The following is a 27446-nucleotide window of genomic DNA, read 5'->3' as shown; positions in this document are numbered from 1 at the left end:
TGGCTTTCTGGGACCCCTTGCAGTCATGACTACTTTGCTTGTGTTGGGCTGAAGGTTCTGGGTTGTATAGATGAGCTCAGGCTGGTCAAAATACATCATCCTTTGGATGCGTGATGACCAGGCGTGGGTCTGGAGCACTACTGGAACAGGAACCACAGGAACCTCTGACATCAGGAGTTGGTGTCCCACTCTCATCATTAGCACTAATTTCTTTGCACCATCTTTATATGCTTCCATTTTCCTTTCTGGTAGCCCTGCAGTATTTTCTCCTATTCATAATATTTTATTCTCCCACTGATTGTCTTTCATTGGCTCAGATTTCTCAAAACAAATTTTTACCACGGTGTTCTATATTGCCTCATCTCTTATTTCTGCTAATCCTAATTTCAACTCATGCATGTTTTGTTTCATAAGATATAATTGAGCATGAATGGAAAATAAAAATCACCTACCATTAACTATGAAAATGTCATAAGCCTGATTCAAAACCAAAACCAATAAGGTAAATGAGTTGGCTGCTCATTAGGCCAAACTCAGAAAATTTTGTATTGTGAGGGATGTAAACTACATTTTGACATGTAACTTACTAGCATTGCAGAACAAATTTGGTATCTTCAAAATCACTAGAGTTTTGAAACTGAATCAAGTACAAATTAATATATATTTAACAGCATTTGAGGGTTGAACTTTTCAGTTATGTAACTGAAATGTCTACTTATTTGCCATACGTGTTGGCTATTTTGCAACTTTTTGAATTTGAATCTGTATTATATTGCTTTAAGTATTTTTTTCACATAAACCAATAAAATTAGGCTAAAAGGGAGCTTTTCATTATAATTTTTAATGTGGTTTTTTTCAATTTTGAGGGCTTTCCTCTTTTAACACAAGGTAATTCAAGGAAAGAATTAAAGGTTTGGGTTTTTCTTCTCAAAGGCATGATTAATAGAAATTTATTCCTGTGTTAAAATATTTTCTTGCAAGTTGACTGAATCGTCTGTGTAACAGATTGGGACTCATTTCCATTTTTTTAGTTAATATTACTATCTTGAGTGTGAGTTTATGACAATCTGTTTTTTATTATCAAGATGATAAGATAAAATGGAGGAGCAGATGTTAACATTTACAACGCAGGTTCTTCACAGGTAAAAGGCTACCTCTCCATTTTTTCCCCATTTTTAGTTTATCTTAGAGTTGTTTCTTTCAATTCTCATTACTTTTCAGACATTCAGGATGGCAGTACTTCTGTAGTGTTGTGTATCTTTGCTCTCATTTCTTCTCATTTAACAACTCTTAAGTTTGTTTCTTAAGAGCTTCCCTCTGAAATTACTTTAACAGTCTTCCTCTGGCTTTTGAAAATTTTTCAACATACTCTGCCTTGTCAATATGTTGGATATTTGGATTTCCTCTCCAAGATCACATTGTTAGAGGTCTAGCAGAACACGAATTAAGAACTGAGACATCTTATTAGCAAGTAACTGCCCTACTACAAGTTCCACCACAAACTGACTCCATTCTTTCAATTTTCAGGGCAACCAGTTGTGTCATTGACCATCTTTCTCTCTCCTGTGCTTTCCACTGCTTCATATTTCTGACATGGATGCGCCTGATTTCAGCAACGTCTTCTTGCCCTAGGAGAGAGTCTAAGACTACTGCCAGGTCCTAGGACCACTGCTGTGTGTCACCAGAGCAACTGTTTACACACAGCAGCTGGATAACATTTCAGTGTCCAAGTCTCCTCACTGCCACACAGGAGTTTGAACCACTGAGCTGCAAAACCATGCTTCCCTTCACACTTTTATCTTCTCTCTTCAAATAATCTTTTATTTATTTTACAATTTGGTGTAGATTCAATAAAAGGGATGGAGTGTCTCTTCTTCCTCGTTCCAGGCTCAGACAGCCAGGAGTCTGGGGACCAGAACATTCCCACGAATGTAAAACTCCTGTCACTTCAGACAGGCTTGGAATTAAAGTCTCTTCCACCCTTGCATTAAAAAGAAGTAGAGCTCCCAGAAAAAAAGACTTATGCAAGCTGAAGATGGATCAATTTACAAAGGGATGATACAAGCTCTTGCAACTTGAAGATATATTTAAGTTGGCTTGTACCGTAGGATTCCAGTGGTTAAGTTAGGTGCCACAATGATCACTGCTCTGGCTGCTTAGTCTGAGTTGGAAGCACCAAATCTCTCCACACTCTGTTGTTTCTTCACTTCGCTGGGGCTTGTGGATTCCAGTGCAGGATCTCTAAAAACGAGGGCTTGTTATTTCAACATTAGAACATTTGAGTCCCTTTATGGACCTAATCCAAAAGCTTTCTCTTCTTCTGAAGCATTTTTTTCACCATTTATATAATTTTATACTCTACTGTAACTTGAGTTTTCAATCCTCAGTTAAATCTTTGTCTTCAGATATCTCTGAATTAAAGGGAATAATGCAATAATTTAAATACATGATGAATTAAAGCAATATATATAGTCTTTATTATTGGTTCTTACAGGCTGAGAATGTGAGATTTTGATTCCCCAGAAGAAAAGCTCCTCGTTTAACTATATCTTAGTTCTTAGTTTATTTGGAAATAATGCCTTAGTAAAAGATATAAGGTAATTGTGCTCTTCATCATGTTGTCTGTGTTACCATTTAATATTTAAAGAATGTTAATAGACTTATCAAACTTTATGCAGTCTCTTATTTTACTTTGGAATATTTGAGTCACATACTCTGCCAGACTCTGGGAATAATGTGAGGCAAATTGTTAGGGTGATGGTCCTGCCTGGACTCCTGTTTCTCACTACTGTTAAATCCTGGATTAAACACTATTAGCTCTCACAGTCAACAGGTCCATAATCTTGTGGGGGTAGACTGTTCTGCCTACTAAGTTAATTACGGAAGGTCTGTATCTTTTCCTCTGCTTTTCTTTTCTGAAGTGTTAGTCAGGATGAGGAGCTTCCTCACGTTTATTGGTACCTTTCCAGGGCGAAGAAGGAACTAATCCCTAAAGAACTGGCTACCAGGCACTAAAAGTGGAGTCTTACATTTTTCCAATGATTTATTGCTGTTGTGGTCTTTCACTACATGCACTCTTGTTATAAAGGGGTGGTGATTGAAGCATGAAAATGTCTTACGGTGGGTTTGTCGATGTTGTCATGTACTTAAGACATAAAAAACACTATGCTGTTTGGACATGGATTGTGTCAACAATAGAAAGTGGTTAGACATGGCATCTCTAACACACTGTAGCCATCTAGAATTATTCCTGGTGCATTTTATGTTCTGACAAGGCAGTAGGGGCAAAATTCCTCTCTGGCTTAACTCTGCTTGTTATTTTTGGCTCAGGATTTGGGTAGCAGACAATCTAGTTTCACTGAAGTGCATACAAACTGATCTGAAAAATGATCGTCTTTTCAAAAAACGTGATAAAGGCTTCAATGGCTGCCTATTTCTGCTGCCATGGACTAATTATGTTCCTTAACTGTTACTGACTAAAGCTGCAGTTCTGGGTTCCTTATGGAAATAAAGATTCTGGCAACATTAGTGGGAGCTTTGCCTGTGTGAGGAGTGAAGATTTGGACACTTGACTTTTTTTACAAATAGAATGGAAATAGTGAGAATTTTGAGACCTTCAGAGTTGCTTTCAAACAATAAATCTTGGTCCCAGAGAAGTCTCTGGGAGTTTTGCGATTAGCTTATAAAATGTCAATGTTTTGATGATGTCTAGTTACCAAATGTGCATTAATGGCACCATGATTTAACTACATTTTTAAGTATGGGCCTAATGGCATAGACCTCAGTAATCCTAAGGGAGTAAACGGATGCCTAAGTAAAGATTACCTTAGAATGACTGAATAATAGTTGGACAGATATTCAGCTGACATGAATTAATTTATGAGTGCAGAATATATACATGGCAGGATTAGAGGGACAGAAAGGTTCTCCTATTTAAGCATATTCAAATTGCATTTGTCACAGAATTTTGAACAAATCCTATTGCAAATGCAGAAATATTTGGGGAGCCCTGCTCTGGGCACCTCTCACATAATGATATGAAGGAGCAGTGCGGTGTCTGATAGAAGTCACATCTTTCTGATCCTCCTGATCTTTTCTCATGTAATCAGCCTTATGAATTTAGAAGGATTATCCTCCAATCTCCCCATGTGCTCGTAAGAGACAGTAAGTCAGATGCTTCTTGTCAGAACAGCAGCCATTGAAGAAAGCATCTTAGTGGTCAGTTGAAAATTGACTGATTTGTTTTCTCAAATCTGAGATAGTTTACTATATATTGGAATGTTCTTTTCACATATATATACATTTTCATTTGTTTCTGAGCTTGAAAAGTAATCGTTTTTTTCTTTATGCCTGCCAACTTTTAACATGATAAAATATATTACTTTTTGTTTACTTCCTGGAAAACATAGATAATCGCAGTGTACAAAGATTTTATTATTTACATTGAGTTTAGGACGCTGAGGTGGTTTCCATCTTTACAATGGCCCAGAATTTTAAATTGACTACATAGGAAATACTGAGAAGCCAGTCTGTCATCTTGTATAATTATCTTAGCATCGTTTGATTATGCTGAGCTTTTCTACATAAGACTAAAAAGAGATGAAGATGTCACCATTTGATAATATAAGGTTAGCTGTCACCATTTGATAGTATAAGGTTAGCTGTTTTTAAAGAAATCTACAACAGTCAAAGCGTATTTATGTTTCCCCATGTATTTCAGAGTAGTTTCTAAAGCAGTTCTTATTAATGCATGTTTAATTTCTGTTAGGTCACTTATCATTTTAATTAACGTTTGCAATAACCATTATCAGCACCATAACTAAAGAAGGTGATTCTGTGCAAATTCAACAGGAACTTTGAAAATGTCAGAGCATCTCTGACTCATTAATTTTCTACAGACAGTTCTGAACAAAAGCCCCAGATCTGGACATACTTTAATAATTTGGAGGCATTTTAAATTCAAAGACAGACTTGAAGCTGAAGCATCTTTATCTGGCTTCATTCACCTACTTAGAAGAAAGCATCCTCAGTACAAAAGCTTCACATCAATTCTATTCAGAGGTGCATGTATGGCAGCACGGAATGATAAGGGAGAACACTTGCAAGCCCATACTGGAAAACTGAATAGGAGCCTGCCTTGTTCAACAGAAATACAAGTATTTATTGGTCTCTATTAATCTAATATTCTCCTCCCTTATTATAGTAAATTACATTACAACTATTGTGCAAGAATACTGGAAATACCTCACTAAGCTACATGATGTGGTTCTACTGGATTTTAAGCAAACTCTGCTGCTGCTTTTCTCATGCTTTCGATCTGGATTTCTGTCTCTGGGATGTTTTTGAAGAATGACTCTGTACTATAAACCCTGTGCAGGAAGCTGAGTAAACAAATGCACAGAAACCCATTCCTCAAGAGAAGTCACTTACCTTTTTCACATCGGGTATATTAAAAAACTTCTTCGTATGAGCAACCCATCCCGCTATCCCGATGTCCAGAGGAAAAACAGTCTCGTTGTCTGGATTCACCAAATTCTCCTCAAAGCTGGAAGTTGGAGTGACATTGAGAAGCCTGGTGGCTACCTCTGGAATACCATTTCGGGAGCGACAAATAACATACTACACCGATCAGCTGCCAGCAGCTGTGCCAGCCTCTGCAGGGCCTTGTGCACTATCTTTTCCATAGTGCCTCCTTCGTCCTGGATTTCTGTTAGAAGCTCAAAAAGTATGTCACACTCCTCCAGACGGGACATGTCTTTGAAGCTGACTCCTTCCTTCACATCTCCAGGGCTCACTTTAAAAATATTTCCCAGCACTTCTGCCCTCATTTTCGGTCGAAATACTCCTTGGCAAACTGAGGATTGTTCTCCAAGTATTTTTCAACGGCATCTTTATTACCTTCACCATTTTTACTGGATTGTTCTTAGGATTTCTTTTAGAACTGCATCACCGTCAAAGCAGGAGTGGTAGCAAGAAGTCCTAATTCGATACTAGTAAGAAAACAGTACTTTGACATATTGTATAGCTCACAGGCATAGTACATTCGCCTTCATCTGTGGCTTCCAAGCCTTCTGAAACTCTTGAGATATGACAGAAGGCACTGGCTTAGCATCTTCTTAGGTGAGATTCTGGAGACTGCTAATTAAAGAGAGTCAGGACACTAAACCCTGGAGCATTCTTAGCTCATAAATCCTAAGGGAATCATTTTAGCATTTTAAACTAACCAATTAATTCTTAGACCTTGTAAAATTGTCTGATGTGTAGATATGTATACCTGTATGTTATCTCCTTCATTCACAATATCTATATTGTACTATAAACACAAAAGTTCCCCATTGAAACTTAATATGAGAAATTCCACTTAGATACTTAGCCCACGTTATACACGTGCACAGATGTACACACGTGTATTTGTGAGAGGTACTTAAGGGGACAAAACCAGAATGCTACAGAGGAAAATTCTAAAATGACCAAAATTGAGTTTTCCTTTAAATACTCATTAGAAGATTGAAATTGGATTATTAAAAGTATATAATTATGAAGTTATACATGAATAAATTTGTGAAATCCTAAAGACTTTACAAAAGTCTGAGCTTGCTCGAGTGATTTACCCGGATGAAGGTGGAGTAAATAGTTAGAATTTGACTCAGCACAGCCAGATATGACTTATATATAACTTTTTTCAAAATAGATAATCTAAAAGAAAGAGTAAAATCAGAAAATGGCTTGAATTCAATTGAAGTTCAGCATTACTCACATGAATGGAAAAGGAATGATGAAAACTGTGTGAATTTTAGGAGCAAACACCCCAGGGCTATGTGAGTGAGAAGGCTGAGTTTGAGTGCCAACTATGACAGCAATTATCTCTGTTCATTGAAACCAAACTGAATTTCAGCACGGAAGGAGGACTGCAATACGGTTCATCTTATTTCTATTTGTGGCATCCGCATTGATCAGAAAGCAGGAAGAGATTCTTGATATAAGGAAAATAGACCATGTACCCTTTGGCAATTCTTAATTTGAAAAGAGTAGTTGTCAAAGTACAGCTAGTATCTGTCTGCCAGAGGCCACAGTGTGTCAACATCCATTTTTATCAACAGATCCAAAAGAATCAACATGGGCAGCTGACACTGATCCTCTCATGCACAAAGAACAGGTCAGTGGTTGGTCTGTAACGGCAGCTAACTCAGTACATTCGTTTCCCTCACAATGTGATATGAAATGCTGTGTGAACGTTAGTTTTTGCCAGACTGGCATTGCCATAAGGATTTAAAATGCACATGAAAAATCATCACAGTGTGGACACATTCTGGCCTGGTTCCTTTTCTCCAGCTGGGTTACTTATCTCTAGCAGCATGAGGGCAGCATAGGACCCTCACTGGTGAGAGTATGAGGTTGCAGGATCTGCTTTACGGGTATGAACTGGTGATAATAACTTTGTGGCAGGACTGTGCAACTGCAGCACAGCGAGGTGTTCTCACCATAATACACATGTACGGATCACAAGAAACAGCAGAAGAAATGCACGTGTATCTAAGTCTTTGAATAGGCTTTTTTCATAATTTGATCAATACGTATAGAAGTAATAAAGACTTGAAAATAATTGTATATGTATTTACACATAGAGTTTAAATTATTTCTCTTCATCTGTCATCTTAATTTGTAGCTCAATACTTTTCATGCTGCTCTCTAAAAAAGAGGATGTTGAAGAGCTCAAATGAAATTGTGTGAAGGAATAGTAACTTTTTCTGCATTACTTGTTCAATCATATTTTCTTACTGACTTTGGAACGTTCTGCATAGTAGTTTCTTTGAAGTAGAAAGGGTTTGTAGTGGATCCGTCTCATGCCCAACTAAAACATTCCAGAAAATTATCTTCTATATAAGATTTACACGTTCATCTTTATCACATAAGAGAAATCACCTTTACAAACATTAGTTGTTCTTTATATTGTGATTACATTAATTCTATGAAATAGAGCAGCCTGTCACATTCTGGAGGGACGGTAAGTGGAGAGGCAACCTGACAGTGTTGCACTGTTTTTCTCGGGACGTGGGAGGATTATTGGGTTAACATTTTGTAAGTGAATAATTTTACTATCAGTGTGCCCATTTTTTTCAATATGCAATGCAATTTCAAATGCTTATCATGGTTCCACCACATCTCCCTCATGCCCAGCTTTTTTACAGATCATAAATTACACTATTTGTACTTTGAGATATCAAATAAAGATCATATTTTAATTAGGCACCAATGTAAGGTGATAAAACAAAATATTTCAGATGTAGCTGGGCTGTCCTATAATAATTCTTAAATCGTCACGCCTTTTGTTTTTTTTCTTCCTTAGTTTAGATTCACTCTTACAATTGTACTCTTGCTCTGTAAAATGTTTGTGAAATGACATGGAAAGAAATATCAGAAAGCAATAGACCTTCTTTATAAAGTTTATGTTTGCAAGACAGTTAAGTTGGCTTTTTTTCAATGATTACTATATTAGTTATGTTATGTTTGTTGTGAACTCTATGCACATATTGATTAACCATGAATAATTATGGCAAACCAAGAAGTTGAAGTGATTGATAGAAATTCAAATGTAGTTTGGTACATAAATGTACCTTACATTTATGTAAGTCCTCATTTTACAGTTAGGAAAACAGAGTGTATTTGTATTGATGAGTTTTGTTTTTCTATATTAGTATCTTAATGAATTTTGTAAATTAGACCATTTAAACATTTTGGAGCACTAGCATTGTGATGAATTTTAAAGTTTCTGTGCTGGAATAAGACATATATTTTCTATTCTATCTTCTTTACTCTCATTTTCCACAGTATTGAACATTTTATCTTTAGTAATGCTAATTCCCATTTGTATTAGGTTTCTTACAAGAAAATATAACAAAAAATTATTTCACATTTCTGGCACTTTCAAACACGATTTGGTATCGTCTTTCCTAGCATTTTTTCAGTAAGATCACCTATTAAGAAAATACATTTTAATGTAGGATCCATTATATCCATGGAGGTTTAACTTTGGAGACTAACCTTGCACAGTCGTTTTCACTGCTCTTTAAAGGCAAAAATAATGTGAATTTGGCTTTCGTTGTTTTCCATGTGGTTTGATTTAAAAACATGAGCTGGGTGCTATATCATCCAAATTGTTTTGATTTCAGACAATATCAGAAATACGCGTGCTTTGTGATTTTTAATACGTATGATGCCATTTGCCTTTGACGTTGATAGTTACTACAGAAATCAAACTATTTATGGAGTAGAAGACCATTCCTGAGCCCTTGTGATACACGGAAACTCCTAAGAAGGATAACTGACAGACGTGGTTATTTAAATAGATTCAAGCGGCACGTAAATGTCAAAGGTATTTATAAGGTTTCCCAGTTCAGCTCAGTGTTTGTATCTGAGCATCTCTGTCCATCTTGATAGCAATTAATGTGGTACATTCAGTTAAGATTTTCTAAAGAAACACAGATCATATGTGTTTATTTAAATTGCACAGCTTTTGATGTGGATAATTTTGTGACCGCTTCCAAGAAATTAATATTCAGAAATACTGATTTTTTCCAAATGATGAGATTGCGAGAGTGAATTCTGTAGGTATTTACAACAGGTACTGTGTGCTCCTAATATAGCCAGTTTTTGGCTCTGAAATGTTTTGGTCTCATCGATCTGATAAGTTTTGGGGACCTTCATAAACAGCCTCAACTTTTATGTTTCTTTTAAAATATTTTTCTGTACTTTTCTTACAAACATAACCTTAAACTGCAAACACTGAAGACAGTAAGTTAGCTGCTTTTTTCCATACAGCTGCAAATTTTCATCGTCCCTTAAAACTACCAATTATTAGCTCTGAGGATTCATGGAATATGTAGTCAACAGAGATTTTAGCTTCTAGAGGAGAGTTCTGAAGTCAATGGCCAGTCTAGCATGAACAGGTTAAACTGGGTTGCCAGATGCACTGTAGCTTTGACCATGAGCATGCGTTTTTTTCGTAGCTGACATGAATTTTATTATACAGATTGAGCAAAGGACAGCAGCCTTTTAACCTCATCCCTCTCACATTTACTCCCCAGTGATCTTAGATTACCTGACCATTTTTTATTATGAAGAACGTTACTAAGCACTACTGAGAAGGGTCTAACTCTGTCTTCTTCATACCCTGCTGCCAGATATTTATACACTTGATAAGATCCCCCCGAGCCCTTTTCAAGCTGAACAGTCTCAGCTCTCTCAGCCACTCCTTTTGTCAGATTCTCTTATTGCTCAATGATCTTCACGGCTCTTCGCTGGACTCGCTTCTGTATGTCTGTGTCTTTCATCATTCATAGTTTAAAGCTCTTCTCACTAGCCTGGCCAGCCTGTTGGCAAACCTGATGTCTTTGTTTCAAGTTGTTTCTGTTTTAGTAATACATCTAGTAAAACATTTCCCTTGAGAATCAAAATCCTCACTAAAATTTGCTAAACAGAGTAAAGGTACCATTTTAAACTAGGTTTGTTTAAATACTGTTTATAAAGAGTTCAATGTAAATTTACTTCTTAAGCAGAATATGACATCATTAGATTACAAAAACAGGTAGCACGCAGGCTGCACAGTGCAAAGGCCAATCTTTTTAATTCCATTCTGTCCTTGACCTCTCTATTCAGAGTGCCACCAAGGGGAATACCTGGATGGTGACAGTGTACATAGCTGTCCTTTACAAAGTACATGGTGCTTCTTGGCTCAGCTCATGCCATTTGTTTTCGTGTGTTAATATGACTCCGGTTCCACAGGGCAGTGGCTACATGTGGATCTACTACTCTGTGCACACAGCAGTCATTCATTCCCCTGCAAAATCTGCCTCTGAGTTTAACAGATACCCATGTTTGTGAATGGCACTCTATAGACAAATAGCCATAAGACAGCAAAAAGTCTTTCAATCTATATGCAGTCTGACTGGAAATGGATGCCCCATTTCCTATTACCAGTTCTTTAAGTCAGCTTTCTCCTAAGAGCTAGACTTACTCTTGTGACCACAAATAAAATTCTAGTTCTTCTAATATTTAAAGCTTCAATGTTGCAGTGTTAAAAATGTTTTAAATAGTAATTTGACTCTTGGTTCTTCCTTTCATTGTAAAGTCATAATTGAAACTAAAATAACTCCTACAATGAAAGCTTTTTTCTGCCATTTCCTTTGAAAATCTGACCTTTTCTGTGTATTTTCTGTTGCTATTCCTAATAGAAAATATTGCAGAATTTTACAGGCTATAACATAAAAAATATTTCAATCACAGAATCACTGCCTAAAGTTAGCCCCTTTTTTGGCCTCTTGGCAAAATTCAAAGGTAGAATACTTTTTTCCTCTTCAATTAAATACAAATAGATACTGACTTTTAAAAAACTTTCTATATTATTCAAAATATGCTGCCAGCTTCAAACATCAGAATGGGAAGTCATATATGAAATTTATCAAGCTTGGTGTTGAATTTAGCATGTTTTGTAAATATATGCTTTACATTAGAGGTTATTTGCATGTTTATGTGCTGTCAGTATTTTAACAATTCTTTTAAATTTAATTGTCTGAGCTTTCCCAGAACCCAACAATTATTTGATGCCATTGCTCTCAGAATCAATTGAAATCCTGGCCCGAATTCTCTTCCTTTCTGTTTGCATGAGAAATACAAATCTGCAAGGGATATATCCAGGTTCTGAAGATCCAGATGAGGATCGCTTGCTAGCATCATTTCTCAACTGAAGTCATAGCCCAAGTTAATCCAAATGATGTTTAACTGAGGCAAAGATTACACTGTTTATGAGTTTACATAGTTGTGCTGGCATAGCTACATCTGTTAGGACTGAGAAAAAATTCACCCTTGAATTGCCCTAACAATGCCAGTCTGCCAGCAACCTTGCATCCCTCCTTCAATACACTCCCAGTGTAGATGTAACTGACAACAGAGGACCCTTTTTGCCTGAAAAGCTTGTCTCATTGAACCAACAAAGTGCTTCAGCAGTATTTGTGAAACGATTTCATTAATGTAAGCTCCATCTCAGGTAGGCAGAGTTGGAAGTATAGCTAACCAGAGGAGGCATAGAGCCAAACTTTAACTATGTAACCTTTAATTTGTACTGACTTGCCCAGGTCCTCTTTTGCAGTTGTTGAAATCTGACTGGGAAATACCCGTGTGACTTCAGTGTAATTGCGCTCCCACAAATCTACAATGATAACAGTTCAAAAGATTTTTCTCAGGCATTGTTTAGAATTTGTAGAGATCCCAGACTTGAGGAACTGAATGAATTAAAAGTTATAATTATTAAGTGTCTGCCAGGCATCTACGAGTTGCCAAGCTGTAGAGATCAGTGGAGGCACACAATTAAAAAAATGCTCTGCCGTGGCTAATACAAAACTACAAGTTTCTGATTTGTTTTTGTTGATGACCGCAGACTAATTTAAGAGACTGTAATGGCTCTTGCACATATTTAGAACTGATCTTTTTAAAAATTAGTAACAGAAGTAAATTTTTGTTTCCGAGAAACCTGGACTGATCTCCTGTCTGTAAAACTGCTGAGGACAACATGCAGCAAGTATAAAAGGACTACTGACCTAGATTTCAGAGATGGTCAAATCTCATCAGGTTTTGATTCATTTGGATGAGTCTGTAGTCTCCTTTGAAAACTTCTCCCATAGAATTTTCGTGGATAATTATGTTATTGACAAAATTTCATAGGAATAGATTTGATCCTGAAAGAACCTCTCTGGGAATACAAAGTAGTATACAGATTATTGAAGAGGACAAACCTAGGAGAAATAATATTTCAAAAATTGGCAGAGAATAAAGAAATAGTTGTTTTCTTCGGTATTAAAGAAAGTAGTAGATTTAAAGCTTACAAATTAAGCTATAATTCCTCTTCTTACTATCAGTTGTGTGAGACACTGAACAAAGAAGATCTATGTTGATTTTGATCTTGTAAGTATGATGAATTCATATATTAAGGGTAGTGAGTGTTTTGTAAAAGTTTTGTAAAAATGCATATATATATATAACTGGCATCACCATAGCCAGGGGCTGGAGCAAGGTTCTAAAAGCCACCAAAGGGATATAGATTGCTGTTTCTTTTCAGTTTCTTTGGGAATTAGCAAACTTGAAAATCTTAGTTTAGAAATGGAAATGTTGGCTTATTGAAAGACTGTTATTGAAAGTTGCAAGACAATTAATATGCATCAATCTTTCTGGTTACCTGTGTTACATATATTCTTTACTCCAAGTAGAAGCTTAATATTAAACATAATGGGATTTTTAGAGCAGACGTGGAACAGCCCTGAGCGTTTAACATTTGAGAAAGTGAACAAAAACTTACTGTCTATGCAAAAAGGCCCCAACACGAAGCAGAAAAGAAAGAATGACAGATAACTCAGACTGTGCCACTGTTTGCATTGCATATGAAAAAGATTGTAAAGGGCAGGAATCGTAAAAAATTTCATGTTTTATTAATATACATGAAAGGAATAGAAGGCTGAAGCAAATTTCACCATGCTGAATAAATTGTTTTAATTCTGTACATCAGCTACTATTGAATTATTTTTTATACTACATTGGTATCTCCATATTTAAGTTATATTTTTGCTTAATTCTTAAAGTAATGAGCACAGACCTTTAACTAACAGACTTCTGCCTTTATTCTTTCAAAACTGGGAGGTGAAAAAGTAGGTGAATTAGTTCTCTTGGTAACAATCATTCCTGTCGTGCTCTGGTTACATGTCTAGAAAATAATTAACAGGTTTTCTCTAATGCCTCCTAAAGATGTTGAAACTATAGAACAAATATTGACTGAAAGGCAGCAAAACTTGCCTGAACAAGAGAAAACAATAATGGTTATATAACTGAAAACAGTTTGCCAAAACCAGAATAGAAATTTTGGAAGCTCTGATTTAAATTGATGTCAAAAGGGCCAGATGTGGTGCATACATGCACTTGAGTATTTGCAGGTCACATATATATCCTGTCACCTTTGCAGTACCACACAGAAGTGCTCTTTTGCCTTCCTGAAGATTTGCAGGGCCCCAGATCCTGGCCCTGGTAGCTGATCATGAGATGATTTAGCACTCAAGCCAGCCTTTGGGAAGCAAGAGGGAACCAGTCATGAGGACCTGAAGAGGTTCTGAAATGACATAACCAGGCTTTCAGAGACATCAGCAGAAACTTGCAAGTATGATGTTTGCCACTGTTTATCAGAGAAAGAGAAGAAAGGAATTTGGGGAGGAGGTGGAGGAAACAAGTCTACATCTTGTAACTGGGTTGAGCACATTGGGTAAGAAGGACTTTGGACTGCAGCGTGTAAAATCACAGAGGAGGTGGAGGAAGTTTACTCTCCCCTGTGCAAAGATGGGTGCTCCTCTTTTCCTTTGTTCTCACACACACACGCACACCCCTTCCCGTGGATGTGTGCTCCGCCTTTGGGTTAGGAAAGCTAGAGAGGCATTTGCCCCTAGCGCCTGCATGGCTACAGGTCAGGGTCAAAGACCGCCTGAGCCCATGGGTGTTATGCAAGAGGCTGTTGTGAAGGGGGCCCCGCCGGCAGCACACACATCACCCACCTCCCTACTCCCCCTTCCATGCTGGCTTTGCACCTCAGGGGGTTGCGAAAGCCCCGGGACTACATAAAGCATTCCCTGTCTGGGCACTCTGACCCTGCCATCAACGCTCAGGCTCTCAAGAGGCTACAGAGACCAGCGCTGTCTGTAAGGGACCCTGCTGTGGTGGGCTGGGGACAGCTGGGTGCCTCGCCTGCACATGCACCAGGGAAAGCTGCACAATCCAATGGGGACCCATCAGGGCAGCTTTCCTCCCTTCCCCGCTTGCGTGACAGAGCCTCCTTCTGATGCCCTTCTCTGTCTGTTTGCTGTTGCTGCAGGGACGAGATGGCCCACATGGAGAGAGCTCTGCCCTGGCTGCTGCTGCTGGCCTTGCTGGCCTTGCTGAGCAGCAGCACGGCAGAGAGGGACTGCCGAGTAAGCAGCTTCAAAGTCAAGGAGAACTTCGACAAGACCAGGGTAATTCTTTCTCTCCTGGATCTGTGATGTCTTGCCTAACTCCTCTTCCTGGGCTACAATATCTGGCATTTGGTAGCACCAGTGTGTTCACATTTTTCACTCAAAGTCACAGACTGCGATACTGGGAAATGGCAGAACTGTGTGATGTTGCCCACACCTCCACACATCATAGAATCATAGAATGGTTAGGATTGGAAGGGACCTCAAAGAGATGCTGGATCCTGATGCACTTGATAAAGGAATACTGCAGAAACTGAGGTTTAGGAGACTGGTGTCAAACTGTATGGTCTAAACAGAAAAGGAGTGTAGTGACTTGTTTGTTTCTATAAAGAATTAATGCTTTGGTGTTTTCAGACATCATTGCCAGGAAACATAATTACACATAGATCTGTCAAGATCTGCCAGTAGTTATCCTCTTCCCATCAAATTTTTTATTCTAAATACTGGGAAAATGCAGATACAAATAACATTCCAAAAAATGTCAATTCTTTCACAAACTCTGGCTGCACTCGGACGTATCAGTGGGTTTATGCTGCTGGAACAGCTGAATTTGTTTCTCCAGTACAACTTTGAGGCATGGTGTCAAAGATCTGCATGTCCTCCACTCTGTCACCTCTCCTAGTTTGTAATGTCTGTTTGTAATGTTTTCCATACTTCCAGGTCTAACTGCAGCCTTTCTTATTTCCTTGCAGTACAGTGGCACCTGGTATGCCATGGCAAAAAAAGACCCTGAGGGGCTGTTTCTGCAGGACAACGTGGTAGCCCAGTTCACCATGGATGAGAACGGACAAATGAGTGCCACTGCAAAGGGCAGAGTCAGACTCTTCAAGTAAGTTGTTTGCAGTTTTCCTCTTGTTCCATTTCACTAAGCTTCTGCTTCGCTTACTGGTGCTCTGATCCTACCTGCTGTCACGCAGCCACACTGAATCTGCGCTGTTAGGTTTGAATGTGATGTTTTCTTTCTCTCTGGCTACAGTAACTGGGATGTCTGTGCTGACATGATTGGCTCTTTCACTGACACAGAGGATCCTGCCAAATTCAAGATGAAGTACTGGGGTGTTGCCTCTTTTCTGCAGAAAGGAAGTGAGTACGTAGCTACAGAAGATGAAGAACTACTTGGGAGCCTAGTTATATTATCTGTCCATGCTGGGGAAGGAAAAAGTAGTGTTGGATTTCTTAAACGCATTTAAAACACATAATAACTATCATACAGGAAAACCTTAACGTGAACAAGGTAATCACTATTTTTTATGTGAAACAGCTGGTTGGCTTTCTTTAAACAAGTGAAGACCAGGCCTTTGTATATCTTTGTATTTCCTCTGTTTGTTACAGAACAATATAATCAAAGGTCATTGTTTAGAAAGAAATGAAAGGCAAATGAAGTATTTTAAATCTTGTTTTAGTTCAGAACTCACTTACTGGATGCTTCTGTTCTCTCTGAAAAGTCTAACGTCAGACTTGGCCAAGCAGGGAAGAGGATTTAGCAATTGTTCCTTTGCTTGGTCTCGTGTCTGCAAATGTAGAGATTTATCTGTTTTAAGAAACAAATATGATCCCATATATATATGTATATATTCATATTTTCCTGTTATCTGTCACACCCTATGCAAAATCAGTTTATTGAGCCAAATAGAGATTCAGACACTTGTAGCTCAAGATATTTCCATGGATTGTTTCCAAGAGAGGCAGGTGGAATTCGGAAGTGATTGGAGCTCCATTCTCTCCAAAAATAGTTATAAAGAATGCTTTGGATGCCAATTACTCTTGAATTATTCCTGAATCTCCTCACAACATGCTACTGAATCATGTTTTCACGGATACTTCAGATTGCTGGCTGACCCCAGACTCTACCTTTTTAAAAACCATGATCCCGAGCCACAGGAGGAACAAGGAAGAGAACATACAGTGTTGCCTTCACCAGCGTAGACATAGTGCAAGGGAGGATCTTTTGCTCCAGGACAGAAAGGTGCAGAGATGACACGTTTTACTGCAAACACTTAGGTTCGCTTTTGTTAGCACAAGGTGTCTGTGTAACCAGGTGTTTATCAGATTACCTAGCTAAATAGTTAAGAATTCTCTGAAATTGTAACTGTGTTTTGAGAAGAGGATTTATGATAGAGCTTGTAGCAAGAACACTTCTAACACACACGGAAACCGCATGATAATCTTTTTCCTTAAAAATACAGTTTAAGTAACATCCCTGGTAGGAAAATAGTTACGGTTTTGAGTAACCTGGAACATGACTAGCGTGACCAAGAGCACATTTACCTTCTCTATTTGTTTATTTAACTATTTTCTGTCTGACTGATCCTCTTTTTTGGTTAAAATAAGAAAACTTTCTTTGTATTTTCTGGTAGCTAGCACACAGTTCTTTTTTTATGTTTTTTGCTACATTTTAAAATGATGTTCAGGCATGAATTTACAAGGCATTTATTAGCATTTCTTCATGCTGCTCTTGTTCTTGCCAATGTTAGAGGAGAAGCAGTGGTGCCAACCATTTCCTCTTCTCTCCATCACTGTCCCTGATAAATATCCTTATTTTCTTAAAAAAAAAACTCCTCCCAAAACATGGAATTAAATACTGGATACAGGAATAAACTAAGAGCTAATCTGTTGTCATTTATACCAATCTTCATCATATTATTTTCTTTACAGAGTTATGGCAAGAATCTCTTTAGATTTACTAGATTTTACTTGTGTCTCTAACACCTTTGCTTTTTTACTATGGTTTCTTCCAGATGATGATCACTGGGTCGTGGACACGGATTATGATACGTATGCTCTTCATTACTCCTGCCGTCAACTAAATGAAGATGGCACTTGTGCTGATAGCTATTCCTTTGTGTTCTCCCGGGACCCCAAGGGATTGCCTCCAGAGGCACAGAAAATTGTCAGACAAAGGCAGATAGACCTCTGCTTGGACAGAAAATACAGAGTTATCATTCATAACGGTAAGAACATTTTTTTCTGAAGAATTTTATTTCAGGGTTTAATGACTAAAACACTGGGAGTCTCTTGCTCATTACATAGCAAATGCATGAAGTCTTTTACTTAGTGACTGTAATATTATATTTCAAAAACTGAAGCTTATAGTAAGTTATTTCCAACTTTTACTTCCCTCATCTGAAGGAGGGCTAAGGTGTATAGCTTTTTATGTGGCATATCACATCAACTGAAACAATAATTAGAGGAAGTTGTAAAACAATTAAATCAATGTAGTATGAGTAAACATAGTAAGGATAAACTTCACAGTTGCTGTAAAAAGAATTCGTGTCTTTCTATTCAGAACTCTTTGCCTTTCTCAACAAAATAGTTGTTGAAGGGAGTAGAATGTATTTTCAAAAACTATTTTCAAAAATTCTTCATAAAAGGCTTTTAAGGAAAATCAAAAGTCTTGGAAAGGATACCTTATAGCAGAACCTTTCTCTCAGGTCTTCATGTCAACCATCTCACAAAGGGTTGTGGAAGAGGGACATATCCCTCATACTGGAGGTATGACCCTATCTTGAGTCATGTAGTCAGGCTGAGCTTGCAACAGAGAGAGAGCTGCAGATTAGCTCACTTGTGCTTAAGCATATTAGAAAAGCCCAAATGGTAATTTATGCTACTTTAATCAATGAGATAGAAGGAAACATAACGTACTTATTAATAAAGATTACACCCAGAGTGGGGAATAGTAAAGAATGAAGAAGACAGATTAGAATATTTAGGACAAATAAAACAGTAGTGTACCCATCCCTACCCCCCACCCTCACATTCTGGAAGACACGGTATCTACAGAAGACTTGGCTGGTGAATCAGCTGAACGTGAACTCCCAACATAATGCTGTGGCCAAAAGACTTTATGCGATTCTTGGATGCATAAACCAAGGATGCAAAAGATGAATTTAGAGACTTATGTGAGACTGTTGTGCTTGGCATAGGTCTGCTTGCTATGTCACATTTGATGATAATCGTAACTGTAAAGGGTACCGAGGATGAATTAGAAGTTTCAAAGAAGAGCAGAGAAAATGACTGAAAGTTTGTAAAATGTGTCCTCTAGTGAATGCTTCAAAGACCTTGATCTTTCTCATCAGAAAGAGGTTAAAGGCTGACCCGAGCAAAGTCTGTGCTTGCCCACACAAGCAATGGGAATTGGATAATAAAGGACTTGCAAACATAGGAATAATAAATTAAAATGAATGGAACTTTAAACTGGACACATTCAGAGCAGAAATAAATAACCATTTGTTTAACTCCAAAGGTCATTAACCTTTGGAACAGTTTACCAAGAGCTGTTGTATGTTCTTCATCACCAAAATCTGTAAATCAAGATTAAAGGCTTTTCTAAATGACATGTTAGAATAAACTGGGATTGACTGAAGGAACTTTTGTGTATGATAAAGTCAGAACAGATGAGCACAGTCAGCTCTGGTGGCTCTAATACCTGTTTATCTGATCCATAAACAGAGTAATATATTGCCATGTTGTAAAGTAGGTATGCTGATAACAGAGTACCTGAAAGATCTGCTAAGGTGGGTGGTGTTTAGAGTACTGATTAGTGACCTGGAAAAAGTGCCTGACAACAGTGAAAATAAAAATTTTATCTGGAATGAGAAATTTGGAGACAAATAAAAGACAGTTGAGATTTAAGGCAGTCAAGACTAAGAGACATCATAAATGCAAATGAAATAGGCTTTTGTGAATGATGTGTAGGATTGCATACAGGATAGTATAGAAAAGAAACTGTCATTATATAAATTGATGATACTTTCTTGTTTTGAATGCTGCATTCACTGCTCAAATGAAGTACAGCGAGAATAAAAATTTCTGAAGATGAGAAAACAAAATAATGAGATGATTAGGGATGGTTTTGTATTAAATCTAAGATAAATTGTAGATATACAGCTGTTGTGCTGTGACTTTGAGAGGTGTGTGTTATGGTGGTTCCTTGCATTTCTTTCAAACCCTGAGAAAGTACTATCCCACTGTAAAATCAGGATATTGGGCTAGTCCAAGTACTGGTCCGATTCAGCATGGTGGAATCTGTGTATCTATTATTTCTATGCTATATAAGACTTGCAAGGCAAGAAAGTATAAAACAACAACAACAAAAAAATGCGTATATTAATTTATTCAAAATTTGTGATATAACTTTTTCAAATATCTCAGAACTTCTGTATAATAGAATGCTTGCATTTTTTTCACAGAATATAGAACCAATAGTGTAATTTAAAAATAAAAGCTCAGAATGTCTTTTGAAAGTTCAGCCTTAAATATTCTTTCATTTCCTAACCTTAATTTAAAATTTGATCATGCTGCCTCTAGTTTGTTATAGAAATATCAAATCTACCCAGCTGCACTGAGTGCTGTACTCTTTGTCTGCTATCCTAATTTATATTCAGATGTTAGGTGTTGAGCGCAGTGTCTGATAAGACTGTGTGAGTTCCATATTGTCTGATTGTAAATGAAAAATAGTAGCCCGGGTCCTTAATGCTGTCTGCTTTTTATTGAGGATTATGCCAGAGTTTATCTTTATGAGCCCAAAGTATAAATGAAACTCAAAGCCAGCAATTTACATTTTCCCCTTACTGTGATCAGTAATTGCCATGGTGTTAGTTGATTCTGACCACTCCAGTATCATTAAGCCAAAGTTCCCGCAAAGCAAGGAGATTTGGGAATGAGAGAATGATTGTGAGCTACACTGAAAAAACAAAACAAAACAAACAAAAAAAACCCCAAACATTTATTGAAATCTTCATATCAGAAACTCTTACAAAATTTGCTTATAATACCTTGTGTGAAGTGGAAGTCTTGCTACTTTAGTTTTAATTCCACTATTAAGGGCTACAGAATCAGTAGCAAAAAAAGCCAACTTCAATTGTCTGTACTGACCCGCATTCCGTTGCTGTTGCGGTAAAATTCTGACTGATATTAATAGATGCTGCAAGAATAGGCTTCAAAGATTTTTCATTAGCGTTTTAAATTAATACTGTACTCAAATTTTAAGTTCAAAAAAAAAACCCTAATAGATGTACAAAACTTATCTTGATGGAAAAAAAAAAACAACCTAAAATATCTGTTCTTCGTATACTGGCTCTATAAGGCAAAATAGAAGCCTAGGAAATTATGAGGTTTTTGGTTGTAACTTACATTGCGTTTCTGATGGCAGCTCCTTTCCAAATACGGATTGGGCTATGATACACTTAGTCTCTCAGAGTAATAGCTCAAGTTACTTTAAGTTACAAATTGTGAGTGTGGATATCGCAGTGGGACTACTTGTAAATACAATACGATGTCATCTTAGAGTTGGAAGCTGAATCTGCTGTTAGCATTTGCTAGAAGCAAAAATTGTGAATTAAAGAGTGGGATATCCTTCAGCTAATTTGCTATTCCCATTAGAAGTTTTGGAGGTCAGGAAATTCTTATTTTGTTGAAATATATTATTACATTAATAATTTTTAAAAGGCAAATAATTCGAAGCTTGTTAAAGTAATTGTATCACTGATCTATCCAGGACCTTCTTTTCCAAAGTACTAAAATGCTTAGGACAAGTGTAACAGATTGGATGAATTCCTATTTTGGTCTGAGGTGAAAATTCTTTGGAATTATAAACTGCAGAGCAAGGTACTGGCATTATCATTGCAAGTAACAGACTGTTACTTGTAATGCATTTTAAAAAAATAGATATATATGCATTTTAAATTTAGTGAAAGTTTATATATTTAAATTTTGTCTAGCATGGTTGAAAAATGAACTTTTGGGTTTTGTGTGTTTCAGGATTTTGCTCTTAAGAAGATTCAAAACTGTGGAAAGAAACCATGTAACAGCACCATGGATGTAAAGTTAACACATTGATCGGATGTTCTCTTGAAAACCTTTTCAATGGCTTCATTTAGATTTTGAGTATATTTATCTGAGCTGTGTAGCTCACCTTAATAAACCAATGAAACATTTTAATAAACTTGGATTACAGGGGATGCAAATTGTTTGTATGAACATCTGTACATATGTAGGCATTTGTTTTATTAGCAAACTGTTATCTTTATGCACTATATTGAATTGGTGACAGATGGCGATAATTAAGAATTTAATTTAATTTCTTTTTTTAGTGGTTTCAATTTCTGACTAAAAGAGTTTTAATTAAAAAAAAAAAACAAAAATATATTTATTTGCTTTCTACAACTTTAAATTTGTTTTAAAATACAATGTCATCTCTTTCCTAGGAAATACTGGAAATCGTTCCCAATAGCATTTTAGAAAAGAGGAAGGAATTTCAGTAACCCTATATATCACCAATTAATTCTATTATATGACTACTGAAGACATAAAAAATATGCATCTTTTTTAAATAACTATTTTACAAACAACAATTAAACATTTATTTATTTATTTATTATTTATAAATTAACAGGCATTATGTCTATATTTTTAATTCGAGATGTAACCAAATTTATCATTCGCTTGGCGATAATACTTGTTTATCATCTTATTTCCTACATGAAATTGGTTAGTCTGATGTTCAGTCAGTTATCTAAGTGCATAACCAAGTATCTTTTTTAAATGGGATTTAAAAAAAGAACAGATACTTTACGAGGATGTACATTTTCACTAGAAAGTTTGTCTCTCTCAGTAGAAAATAGAGTAAAATGGATCAAGCACCCTCTTGATATAGAGTCACTATAACCTCATTAAAGTTAATGAGGTTTATGCCAACTCAAAATGTACCCTCGTAGAAAGTAATTTGCCTGGTAAGTACTTATTTCAACTATTTCACATTCACCAAGTTCACTGTCATATTCTATTTACTTCAATGCAATTGGAGAATTCAATCTATTGGATTAAATTGTCCAAAATCTTACTGAGGCAAAGCAGTGAATTCAAGAGAATTTACATGCAGGAATTAAAAATACAGATATAGCTGGGGTTTTTTCCCTTCTCTGGCATATAATACTATAACATCGTGACTCATTCAACCTGGGATAGTGCTGTCATTAACATCCAAAGTGTGGCACAGCTCAGACTTTAAATAATTATCTGGTGATGAAAGACAAATTTGGTTTTTCATGGTTACTTCTTCTTGCAGTGGTTTCTGTACCAGTCCCATGCCTTACAGGGTTCCCTGTACAACAGAGAAGAATTTCCTGACATTTACGTCTGAAATAGGCAACATTATACAAAATTGGATTGACAGCAGAGTTGGCAAAAGTGAATAACACTATCCAGAAGAAAACTGATGGCAAAATATTTAAATCTTGTTTGTAGTTCCGGACTAAAATTAAAAGAATAATTATGATGATTGGGCTCCACATGATGAAGAAAGAGATCATCAGCACAAAGAGGGATCGGAATAGTTTGTAGTCTTGCTGGGAAACACGAATCTGATGATTTTCTGAGTAGGCTAAACCAGCATTTAAACTCCTTCTTGATGCTTTTGTAATCTGAAGTAACAGAGAAGAAAGTAACTTTCATTGAAACCTAGAAGAATTATTAACACATTTTTACAAGCACAAAAGTATATCTTGGCATATGATGATCGTATTTTGAGAAGCGACTACAAAAAAAAGACATTGCAGAGTTCCATTTTTACCTTTTGTCAATGGTTCCATTTCAAACATTCTCACTTTACTAGCTCTTTTTTTTCCCTCTCAGCTGTGAACTTGCCTCAATATTAGTCAATGTGGTTGTTCTCCACATGGCTCTCTAACAGCCATAAATACTTTTCAGCATAAAATAGAGCCTTAATTACTCATGAAATCACATTAACTTCAAACTATGACCTCATTTGTTCTGTCTAAAAAAAACCCACTGATTTTTTTCACAAATGCAAACTGGAACATAGTTAACAATCCTGTTGATGTGCAAGAAGGAACACAATCCAATTCTCTTACAGCCATGCTGATATAGTAAGGTAGGTGTTAGAAGGAGCATGAATTTATTATAGTATTGAAACATTTTAAATTTGAATGAGATTTTACATTGTTTTGTATATACTTTTAGTTTTTCAGTCAGTAATCAGAATTGCTTTCTATGAACTAACACAAAATCTTACAGATCCTTTTGTCACTATGAAAATCTGTGTCTTGCAAAAGTACCATCTGATGTAATAAACTAGATGACTATGGGTAGTTTGGGAATCTAACATGTAAGCATGTAACTTCCAGAACGTGAATGTCTCTACTAGTTCTAGGCTCTCATTCTTTCCTGAGAGGGGGAGCAGTGCAAAACCAAATAATTACAAATCATGGCTTCTAATCTGTCACTTTTGCCAGGGTTCTAGAAAGTGTTACGTAAAAATAATACTCAGTTTCAGACTAAATTGCAAAGTATACATTTGTAGCGTATATTTGTTAACAGATTTGAGGTCTTATATCTGAATGAATCATCATCATGATAGATGCTGTGTTATTTGAATGCATGAATGCTTTGAACTGCTTCCAGTAACACCTAGCATTGTACTCTGTGTGTACTGGCATCATTGAGCGTTCTCACAAAGTGAGAGTGAATCTGCTCTTGGGAATGACTCAGAGATTAAGACATTCTTCAGCTGAGTTCTATTTGCTTCCTGGAGAGCTGTGTGAGAGAGAAGATTTGATTGTAACAGATGGGATCATTCTATGGGCCTCGTTCCTTTTTCAGTTCAGAAGAAATGGTAACGCATCTTAGCATCTGTGTTACCAAGCTGGAAAAGAAACGTGAGCATGACAGCACGGGGCTGTCTTGTAATCCAGAATTCCAAACACTGTTTCAGGCTTCTAGCTCCCTGCATGCCATTGTGTTTTCTAAATTTACCTGTTGTAATCTAGATTCTACAAGGACAAGAACACCACCATTCCTGTCCTGATCTCTGACCAAGGACTGTGGCATTCCTTAGCCTGCAGTTTTCTGCAGTTCTTTCAAAGAGCTCAGACTCACCACTGAGTTACTGCATGTTCTTTGCCTACAGCAAATAGGAGGTTGCAAAAGGCAAGTACTTCACTAGGTTTGCCTAATGCATTTAACTCAAGGTTATAACAAGCTAATAGAGTGTACAGAAACTAAGAGCTGATGATTTTGACTACGAGTTTAAGCCTGATCAATAGGCAAGTACATGTAGAGCTCAGATTCTAGGTCCTAGGTTCATGGAAACATCTAAGTGCAGCTCTGGCGCATGCACCCTCAGCCCTCTTGGCACTCAGCATTTCATCAGTTAATTCCCTGCTCAATGATCCGTGTATTTTGAGGTTCCTTTCCAAAACCTTTAATTTTCCTTATATACAGCATGAGAATTTTTAATTACCTAATACAGGAATCAAGAATCTTTTGGAGGCAGTTGTTAAAAATTATGCATTGCAGTGCCTAATTTGAAGATTTCTAGCTCCTTCTCACTCTGTTTTTGGAAGAGGAAGGGATATGAAATGAGATGTTTTAAAAGGAATTTAGGTAACTAATATCACACTTGCTAGAATATAGATTAAAACTCTGTGGTGCCTGGTGTCTTGGCGTACATTTCAACAGTTCAACAACATCCACTCAGAAAGAAAGTGGAAGCAGAGTGCTTAATTTACAGTTTTTGTTTGCAAAGTTTGAAATTGTGGAGGAAAAAGTACATTCTAACAAGATCTGTGTACTAAAAATACATGCATAAAACCAGTAGATCTAAAATGGGATGGATTTTTTTATAGTCCTGCCTCTCTTTGCTTTCTTACAAATCCCTTGTGACTCTGGAGTCTCATTTTATATCACATACTTACCATTTACTGAGCAAACGATGTCTATTCCCTTTAGGTGTATTTCTATTCAGTGACAACATGTCGATGCCTAGTGAGTTACTGCTTACTTCCCTTTGTTCTGTATCAAAATTTAAAGGAAAATCATACCTGTAGGATTTTGGAATAACTGATGACAATGACTAATCCTGGTATTAGAAAGAAAACAATGACAAAGGTCACATCCCAAACTGTTTCTCCTGCAGTGCTGGGCCAAACCAAGGTGCAAATCTGAATCTCCTGTTTACAAAGAATAAAGAAGAAAATTAACATTGTAGAGTTATTTTCACTACAAAGCGAAAGCCTAAACAATTACAAATAGATGTGTTGTCCACAGTCTAAATATTGCCATAAATTTCATACCAAATGCTAAAAGCAACTTTAAAATTGAAACTTACAGACTTGAGATTTAATCATGTACTTGAGTGTCACGGTGGGTGCACTTTTGTACACATTTCAAAATACCAGGCAGAAAAATGGGTGCATGCCCAGTTCGTACGGAGGCAACCTCATGTGCAGGGCAGCTACTCGGCTCTCCCAAGCTGCCGATGCCTCGACAGGTGGGAAGACTGCTGAAAAGGGCATTTCCGAGATGCACTGGGGAATGCAACAAAAGTCCCAGCCGATCTAACTGGAAGGCCCGCCGGGGGAGCGGCACGGGCCGGGGGAGCGGCACGGGCCGGGGGAGCGGCACGGGCCGGGGGAGCGGCACGGGCCGGGGGAGCGGCACGGGCCGGGGGAGCGGCACGGGCCGGGGGAGCGGCACGGGCCGGGGGAGCGGCACGGGCCGGGCGAGCGGCACGGGCCGGGCGAGCGGCACGGGCCGGGCGAGCGGCACGGGCCGGGCGAGCGGCACGGGCCGGGCGAGCGGCACGGGAGAGGACGGCGGCGCGGCCGACGGCGACGGGTCTCCCGGGCTGCCCTGCCGGGGGGGGAGCCCCGGCCGCTCCTCCGGGCACAGCCTCGCCACCCGCCCGCTCCCCAGAAGCAGCCTCCTCTGCGTGCCAGAGGCGGACGAGTCCCGCTCGCCGTGCGGCCCCGCTCCCGCTTGACTCCTGCCGCCCGCTGGCGCCCGCTCTGCCCCGGCCCGGGCCGCCCAGCGCCGGGCTGCTGCGGCAGCGGGCGCCCCGCGGGCCCTCACCCTCACCTCGCCGCCGGCGGCGGGCAGCTGCACCACGGTGAAGAAGCAGCAGAGCGGCAGGGTGCCGAGGGCGGCGAAGCCCCAGATGAGGAGGGCGGCGGCCAGCGCCTTGCGGCGGCGGAAGGCGGCGTGGCGCAGCCGGGCGATGCTGACGACGCGCTCCAGGCTGACGGCCGAGAGGGAGAGGATGACAACGGTGCCGCTGAGGCTCACCACGTAGAAGAGCATGTGGCAGACGACGTCGCCCAGCTGCCAGGACTCGGTCCAGCGCACGACGGCGATGAAGGGGATGGCAGTGATGAAAAGCAGGTCGGCGCAGAAGAGGTTGAGGACGAGGCAGCTGGCGGTGCGCAGCCGGTGCTGCTGCCGCACCAGCATGCAGATGCCCCAGATGTTCCCCACCAAGGCGAGCAGGAAGATGGAGGCCAGGGCGGACGACTCGCCGATGCGCAGGGCCGTCACATTGCGGCCTCTGAAGTCTGAGAAGAAGGGGAAGTAGGTCCGGTTCCCCCCTTGTGCGCCCCTGGACCCCGGCAT

At 38.4% G+C, this 27446-nt stretch overlaps 2 protein-coding genes across 2 annotated transcripts in view; one reads left to right on the top strand and one right to left on the bottom strand.

Annotated features, from left to right (window-relative positions):
* The window catches only part of RBP4 (retinol binding protein 4), a 34461-nt gene extending 15402 nt beyond the window's left edge, over positions 1-19059 (top strand). The window contains exons 2-6 of the mRNA XM_009990513.2: positions 14903-15041; positions 15734-15870; positions 16018-16124; positions 17780-17992; positions 18965-19059. Coding sequence (XP_009988815.2) covers positions 14910-15041; positions 15734-15870; positions 16018-16124; positions 17780-17992; positions 18965-19059 — 684 coding nt within the window. The 5' untranslated portion in view covers positions 14903-14909. The remainder of the gene's footprint in view (positions 1-14902; positions 15042-15733; positions 15871-16017; positions 16125-17779; positions 17993-18964) is intronic.
* Positions 19060-23053: 3994 nt separating this feature from the next.
* On the bottom strand, positions 23054-27446 carry FFAR4 (free fatty acid receptor 4). Its single transcript, XM_086616872.1, has 3 exons — positions 26916-27446; positions 25880-26008; positions 23054-23461 (listed from the first exon to the last, which is right to left on the bottom strand). The coding sequence occupies exons 1-3, from the start codon at positions 27444-27446 to the stop codon at positions 23054-23056; spliced, it is 1068 nt and encodes a 355-aa protein (XP_086472998.1).

This window comes from Tauraco erythrolophus, chromosome 9 (genome assembly GCF_009769465.1).
Source record: "Tauraco erythrolophus isolate bTauEry1 chromosome 9, bTauEry1.pri, whole genome shotgun sequence".
Taxonomy (NCBI): Eukaryota; Metazoa; Chordata; class Aves; order Musophagiformes; family Musophagidae; genus Tauraco; species Tauraco erythrolophus.
This window is presented reverse-complemented; position numbering and strand designations above follow the sequence as displayed.

Bases quoted from the DNA above. Each gene is read 5' to 3' on its own strand.
- FFAR4 (XM_086616872.1), bottom strand. From the start codon at position 27,446: ATGCCGGGGTCCAGGGGCGCACAAGGGGGGAACCGGACCTACTTCCCC. The intron at 26,009-26,915 runs GTGAGGGTGAGG...CTTTGTAAACAG, and splicing joins TGCCCGCCGCCGGCGGCGAG to GAGATTCAGATTTGCACCTT. The intron at 23,462-25,879 runs GTATGATTTTCC...CTGTTACTTCAG, and splicing joins GTTATTCCAAAATCCTACAG to ATTACAAAAGCATCAAGAAG.